An 8,142-nucleotide genomic window follows, 5' to 3' on the forward strand; every position below is an offset into this window, starting at 1 on the left:
ATCATTCATTTCTTTTAGTTTACAAATTCATTATTAAATCAATTATATCCTCTGACACTTGAACGTTAAATATAAACCCAATGATAAATCATTTGTAATCATCCGTTCTCAATTCATAATTCATTTCTTGATGATTACAAATTTAAGTTCTCAGAATAAAAATAAGATGTCTTGTGCCGATCTTTTTCTCTTATTCGTTTTGACTCATCGGTGTTGTTTCTGTTTGATATATCTCAGTTCAATCATACATTAATCTATATTAGTTACTTAATTTTGTTTAATCTGATTAAGGTTAAGGTGATTGATCCAAAAGTGATCAGTCACGATCAACCACAACCACAGTTAATCGACAAAAAGTATATCTGATTTCACAAATGGTGTTCACGGTGTCTTCCTTCAGAATTGAATCACACCAATATACGTTGGAAAATGAAAGTTGTTTTAATCGATCTTAAACTTTAAAATTTAACATATGAAAAACTATAACAAGCATATATAAAATTAAATTGATTTCGAAGTTACCATTATCTAAAAAATAACAATTTATTCAAATTTAATTTCTAAAAGAATTATAGTGAATTTCAGAACGAAGGAAAGAAAACTAATTACTTAATATGTTTGGTGATATAATTTGACAACAGAGAATATATATAAAAGAAATATCAGGTGCGTATTTCTAATTTTAAAGATCAGTCTCTAGTTATTTTTGATAGTTTTTAGTATAAAGTTGTAAAGTAAAATAATAATGTTTCAGACTTACTTCTACTTTGGTACTAAAATCAATGAAACAGATGTTGTAATCTTTTTGACCTACTTTAGCTGTGCCCACTCTGCTCATTTCAGTTTTCTTTACCAACTCTTTCACTTTAGACATATAGCAATGGAAAAAATCAGAGAAGACGCCATTCATTTGTCACAATCATACTAGGAGAGCCGTATAAAAATAATTTACAGATTTACAGTGATAGTCACAAATAATCATGAAGAAAAATAACATTTTATAGATTTTTAAATCTCCTTAAAAAAATTAAACCATTTTAATTGAATACATTTAAATTTAAATATCTCCAGACAGTAAAATTTATTGTTTCTCAAAGTCGGAGTCAGGGAACGTGATAGTCATATGAACAGAATATGTGTACTGTGAAATGGTGACAAACTAAAAAGCTGCATATATTATAAATAATAATAAAAATAATAATAATAAATAGTAATAAAATGTACAAAATAATCAAATAAATGAATCTCAATGACACCGGATCAATCACCAAAACCCAAAAAGAAAGAAGTACTGGAAATCAAGACTCAAGTACTCCCGAAAAAAATGATAGAAAAATAAATAGATAAGATAACAAAACAGCATAGAATACCTTCTACACCAGCACAACTGCAGCGATGGCGAGGACCACAGCAGATCCGGCGAGTCTGTTCAAGACGGCACCGTTTGTAGCTGGTCCTGGTGCTTCAGCTGGTGGACCCGAGATTGTGGATGGAGGGACGTCGGGAGTGGCAGCTTTTGGGGACTCAGAAGGGGATGTAGGTGGAGCAGGAGGAGATGTTCCGGTGGCGGGTGAAGCAGCCGGTGAAACAGCCGGTGAATCAGACGACGGTGGAACCACGACAGGAGACGGAGCCGGAGACAACGCCCTCCTTGGTGGAGTGGCAACGGGGGTGTTGGTGGGTGACAATGCTGGCGACGAAGCCGGAGATTGAGCCATTGTGGAGCTGATCAACAAAGAAGCAAGTAGCATAACAGCTAAGGAAGGAGTCATTGTTGAGGGAGTGATAGAAGGTTGAAGAAGAAAGGGTATTGAGTATAATGAGTATACACGATTTACAGGAAGAGAAGAAGTTTTGTGTTGGTTGAGATGTGCGAGGAGAATCAGCGAGAGGAATAGGGTATTTATAGAAAATAAGTAACCCTGTGAAGAGGGTAAAGGGCTTCTTCACGCGGTGAGGTGACACAGCTGTCACGAAATCTGGAGCGTACGCGTGTTAACTAAAGTATATGTTATATGTTACCGTTAGATAAAAGAGATGTGGCAACGGTCAAAAACATGAACAATTAGCCGTTGAAGTGAAGAAGTAGCCGTTGAAGTGAAGGGAATACGTTATGTTTCACAGCGTGTGGAGTTGGCAAAAGCTGTCCAGGTCCAATAAGCGCGTTTAACCCGTAATTGGGGGCAATTAATATATACGTTTTATTAGAAAGAATGTTCCGTGAAAGGTTTGGAAAGTAGTGAACAATTTGAACAGCTCAGATTATGTGTTAGGTTTTCATAGGTTTTACAGCTATCTGTCCACACAAGACTGTAGTTTCTTTTAGATCTGCAATAGAAATAAATGTGAATTTCTAAATTTATGTAAAAGAATATTAAATAATTATTTTTAAACTTTTACCTTATTTCATCTGATTTTTTTTTTAATATATTTTGACCACAAAATATTCTTGTTTTACTAACTATTATATGGTACTACGGTAAAACATAGTAGAAGTATGTCATTTTTATTTAAATAATATAATTTAAATACAAATAAAAAATATATTTATAGAAAAAGTATAATTAATTAATTTTTTGAGTTCAGAGGTAATCCTTATTGTTAGATAAAAATTACATAATTATGTACAATTATCTTCATTTAATGAGTAAATTAATCTTATTAAAAAGTGAGAAGTTACAGAAAGTTATATCCACCCTATGATTAATTAGGATAGGATTAGAGTGGTTTGAATCCAAAATAGTGTTACCTAAAAAAATTAAAATATTTTCATGATTTTTTTAAATTATTATAATAGCAATTATATTTCACAAAATTTCTAATTAATAAGCCGTTAAATTCAGTCTTTGTAAAATAAATGTAACTTTTGAAAATTTTAATCGAACATGTATTATATTAAAATAATTTAATCATTTTTTCAAAATAATTTTAATCTAAACTTATTTATTTAATTGATTTTGTCTAGTATAAAGTCTGAAAAAACATTGTGATTAGTAATAATTTATATCCCATTTACTATTTACTATTTAAAATTAATTTTTATATTTTCTCATTATATAATGTTATGTAACTTTACAAAAATGTATTAATTACATTACCGTTATTTACATATCAATCTGAATAAAATATTAAAAACATAAAATAGGCATAATTTCAAACCTGAGTAAATTAAAAAAAAACCATGGTTTTGCGTAATAAATTTAGATAAATTAAACGAGAATACTTTAATATTCAAAATTAGGAACTTCTTATAGATATTTCCTATATCCGTTAATTATGTAAATATTTTCTTATACTTTATATACGGTTACCTATGCAATGGTTGAAACTGACCTATCTAATACATTTTTATTTAGATAAAATTATTATTTCTTTGAAGAGTTCAACTTTGTTAGCTCTCACATTCGACTTTCTCTCCTTCCTAAAACATATATATAAAAGTTTGAAGTCAACGTAACTACGTGTGAAGCAAATATAACGAAGTACACGCTCAAGAGTAGTGAAAGATTTTGGCCGGCAGTGATGATTAAGTACATAAATGAGAAAAAGTAGAAAAGGAATTTATTTATACAACACAGTAGAGCTACAAAGCATGCCTTCTTTCATCAATAGGTAACTGTAAATGAGTTATTTCATGAAAAGAATGAAGAAAGAAACTATGTTTAAAAAGGCAAATGGCCTCCACAAACTATGCAAGGTGATAGGATTAAACTCTATAGAAGCCTTTGTCTATAATAATGTCTATAAGTTCCAAAAGATGAAGAATGTCTCTGGTAAAGGTAATAGTTTAGTTTAGTTTAGTAGAGCCTGCCAGAAGAATATCAGAGAAATGAATAATATCAAATCACAAATTGAATCATGGTTTGGTTTCTATAACTTTTTGCATGCATCTGTGTGATCCATGTATCTATAAGACAGTACTAGAGTCATCAACTTAACTGGCACTACCATTACCATTGTCATGGGTACTGAGTTGGCCTTCAATTTCCATGCCATATACGTGACCCATTTTCATACGTTTGGTCTCTAAATATCTCTTGTTCTCTGAAGTAATGAGTGTTAATATTGGGATCCTACCCGAAACTGTCAAACCATAACCTTTGAGCCCAACATATTTTGCTGGATTGTTGGTCATCAGCTTCATAGATCTAACACCCAAGTCCCTTAATATCTGCAAGTTCAGAATACAAAAATCATTTCAGTTAACTTTCACAACCATAGAAAAAAATCACCATCATCAAGTAGTTGTGATATGATACCTGAGCGCCAATGCCGTATTCCCTGGAGTCAACAGGCAATCCTAACTCTTCATTGGCTTCCACTGTATCGCGTCCATCATCTTGTAGGTTATAAGCACGAAGCTTGTGGCCCAATCCAATGCCCCGTCCTTCGTGTCCTCGGAGATATACCAGCACACCCCTACCAGCAGCCTCGATCTGTTGCATTGAGAGTGCAAGCTGATTTCCACAGTCACATCTGGCAGATCCAAATATGTCTCCGGTTAAACACTCAGAGTGTACCCTCACAAGGACATCTTGTCCATCTCCAATCTCTCCCTGTTAAATAACAAAACACTCAGAACCACTCAATATAAAGAATCTTCACCGTCTTCTTCTAACACAATATAACAACAACAAATGCTCACCTTAACCATTGCAATATGCTCAATTCCGTCCAAAAGGGACCTGTAACAGTAAGCTGTGAATGGTCCCCACATTGTAGGTATCCGTGCAGCAGAAGCGCGATCCACCAGTTTATCCCTTTTTCTTCTATATCTGTCATAATGAGAAGTGTTATAATCGCTTGATATATATAAACAATCAACAAGTTACCAAAGAAGGAAAAACCATGAGAAAGAAAATAATGCACAGTATTTGAGAGAGTATCCTCAAAAGACAAGGAGTTCCACAGAATCAAAGCAGTTCAAATTGTATTCAGGATTCATACTTAGAAGTTATTACGTCAGACTCATTTGATTGATTAAAGACAACCTAACAGATATAAATGATAGTATCTGCTGCAGAAAGCAGGGTCTAAACAAAAAGATAACATAAATATGCTAACAATGAATTATATTACATAATCCACGAATTGTCACTAAATACCTTATTAAGTCAGCAATAGATACAACTTTCAAATTTTCACGCTCTGCGAACTGGCGAAGTTTTGGCAGTCTAGCCATGGACCCATCGTCATCTACAATCTCACACAGAACTGCCACTGGATCCATGCCAGCAAGTACAGTAAGATCAACTGAAGCTTCTGTATGTCCAGCTCTCTTCAAGACACCACCTTCCCTGTATTTTAGTGGGAAAATATGGCCTGGGCGGTTGAAATCACCTGGGGTAGAATCTCTGGATGCAAGGGCTAAGACTGTTGTTGCCCTATCTTGAGCAGACACACCGGTGGTGGTACCATGTTTAGCATCCTACACATGAACATTAAATTATTGAAATGTATCAAATGTTTGGGAAACACAGGTCTATCTGAGTATATCAGATGATTCAAGATGGAAAACAATAAATAGAAGACACAAAACAGTTGAATTTCAGGATGGAAAACCCTTAATGTGAGAAGGAAAAATCACAGCACTTGGTTCAAAAGAGAAATATCTCCACCATATATAGTTGGATAACAATACAAAGTTGTCATTCAAAGGTTTATCATTTGAGGTACTTCATTTTCTACTTTCCACCATATACATTTCCCCTTTTTTCTTTGAGACTTGTCTGGTACTCTCTCAAACTATCGATTCTTCTATATAGAAGGTAATGTGTGGTATGCAGATATCAAGACAAATGTTTGATTTGATCTATAAACTCTGGGTTTCACCTGTCAAGGGACTACAAGTCACCTTTGATTGTAGCAAAAGCTGGTCTAGACCTAGATAATCACAACTATATAACAATGAAGACTTTCAAACTCCACATGTAAGATGCATGGAAGAAAAGTACTACATACCACTGTCACAGTGAATGCCGTACGAAGCTTCTCATCGTTATCCTTACTGTTTACCATCAAAGGAAGTTCCAATCTATCCAAATCTTCCTCCTTCATGCTTACACAAACTATGCCAGTTCCATGCTTTACAATAAAGGCCATTGCCTCGGGTGTTGCCAACTGTGCTGCCATTATCAAGTCTCCTTCATTTTCTCGATCTTCGTCGTCCACGACCACTACCATCTGCATCATGAACAAATATATCTGTTAATAACAGTAATCTATCATGATACTGGAACAGAAGAACTCCATCACTGCACACCTCTTATAATGATAACTAAAAAACAGGGAAGCAAACAATTTTATCGAGAGAGAGGGGCAACCTTTCCCTGGCGAATGTCTTCAATGGCCTCAGGGATGGAAGCAAATCCTGCTGTTGGGCTGTCTAGATCGAATTCATCACCATCAACAGAGAAAACATTGCTTGTTATCCCCGTGTCTACAGCTGGTGTTCCATTATATTGTACACCAATTCGAACAGATTCATCTCCAACCAGATTTTTGCCTATCGCAATGTCATTGCTCTTTGGATAGGAAAGTAGGTCTCCTCCTCCAGAGATCAACGTAGCTTTAATTCTACTAACAGCATAATCGCTTGAGGGAAATTTAGAACTCATTCGGACAAAAGGCACATCATTGAGCAATTTGAAGTGTTTGCTTGCCCTGCATTGAATACAAAAACAGATCAAATTTAACTTAACCATGATGACATCCAAAGATAAAAACAAAAGAGGGCGAATACTGAATTCCAAAGTTTAACACCGGGACAGGATGAGCAGATTTATGATCTTTGCAGGTAAAATGCTTCAGCATAAAGCTTAGAATGACATGAAAGGCAAACACTTTCGATCCAATGAGGCAGGACAAATGCACAAACAAAGTGGTCATACATAATTTGACCGAGATTCAATTAGAACCAAAAAAACAGAGCTCAGAAGCGATCCATAGCGCATTTTAAACTCCAAATTCAAAACTGTCTCACACAAGAAGAAAGAAAATTCCATCAATTTTTCCACTTAGCATAATAGAACTATTCAGAGTCATCCCATGGTTTTATAAAGAGACAAACTCACGTGTCCCATAAAAAAATCGAAGCAAAAAGAGGGATCTTGAATCGAATTGTGGATCAAGAAACATCGTATATGCAAAAAGGTTTCTGGGGATGGATCAAGAAATGAAGAAGCAGCACGGTACCCCACAGACTAAAATAATAGACTTCAAAAGAAAAATCAAGATTGGGTTTAGAATATAGAATGCAAGAGTTCATCGAAAATAAATAGACACATAAAACATTAGGAATGCAGAAAGAATGAATGAGATACAGAGCATGAAGTATTTGAAGAAAGAAAACTCACCGGGGACATGAGAGAGCTGGTGAGGAAGAATAAGAGAGATTGAAAGAAGCCATTGTTTGTTTGAAGCGGAATGAAGGATTTTGAATTGAACTAATAATAAGACGGTGTCTGGAATTGAATTTATATATTGCGTATAAGAAAAGACGAGAAGAGAAAAAAATGCAGCGTGGACTTGGAGTTGGAACTGCACCAGCGAACCAACCTCGAAGCTCTCTCAGAAAAACCCCTTCACCACCTTTCTCCTATTTAATAATCACATACATCTATATATTTATTTGCCCATGCTCTCATCTTTCATAACACAACAGCAACAACAACCATAATAATATTAATAATTATTTGCAATTGTCCTTATTCCCTAATTAACATTAAATTTTAGTATTCATGTCTTTTCGTGCAAAAAAAAAAAAAAACATTGCTTCTGCATAGAAAAAAAAAAGTTAGTGTATTTAATGGTGCGTTGGAAGTAAGCGATTACGTTTGAAAATGAAATTGATTGGGTTGGTCTTTTATCCATTGAATGTAGAGAACATTTTAGGATTGTATTGTGTGGTATCAGTTTGACCCTTGACTATTCTTCTGTTCAACTACTTCAAATAGTTGAGCCACCATTGCACGTAAACCAACTTGTTCAAATCCAAATCAAAACAACAATTTATGTATTTTATACTTTATTGAATTGCCTTTTACTACAAAATATTGATTCCATTTAGTTTCAGGTTAGTTCAAAGCATTCCTTAACATTATATTTTTATTCAGAGAATAGTACTCTATTGGTCATATTTCT

At 34.2% G+C, this 8,142-nt stretch overlaps 2 protein-coding genes across 2 annotated transcripts; both read right to left on the bottom strand.

Annotated features, from left to right (window-relative positions):
• Positions 1-1,183: 1,183 nt before the first annotated feature.
• Positions 1,184-1,891, bottom strand: AGP1 (arabinogalactan protein 1). Its single transcript, XM_028077235.2, has one exon. The coding sequence runs from the start codon at positions 1,770-1,772 to the stop codon at positions 1,374-1,376; it is 399 nt and encodes a 132-aa protein (XP_027933036.2). The 5' UTR covers positions 1,773-1,891; the 3' UTR covers positions 1,184-1,373.
• A 1,693-nt stretch (positions 1,892-3,584) lies between these two features.
• Positions 3,585-7,582, bottom strand: GCH (GTP cyclohydrolase II). The gene is made up of 7 exons (XM_028076687.2): positions 7,356-7,582; positions 6,324-6,663; positions 5,962-6,183; positions 5,106-5,428; positions 4,646-4,775; positions 4,260-4,556; positions 3,585-4,171 (listed from the first exon to the last, which is right to left on the bottom strand). The coding sequence occupies exons 1-7, from the start codon at positions 7,406-7,408 to the stop codon at positions 3,935-3,937; spliced, it is 1,602 nt and encodes a 533-aa protein (XP_027932488.2). The 5' UTR covers positions 7,409-7,582; the 3' UTR covers positions 3,585-3,934.
• Positions 7,583-8,142: the final 560 nt, after the last annotated feature.

This window comes from Vigna unguiculata, chromosome 6 (assembly GCF_037176805.1).
Source record: "Vigna unguiculata cultivar grain cowpea cultivar isolate G323 ecotype 2 chromosome 6, ASM3717680v1, whole genome shotgun sequence".
NCBI classification, from domain to species: Eukaryota; Viridiplantae; Streptophyta; class Magnoliopsida; order Fabales; family Fabaceae; genus Vigna; species Vigna unguiculata.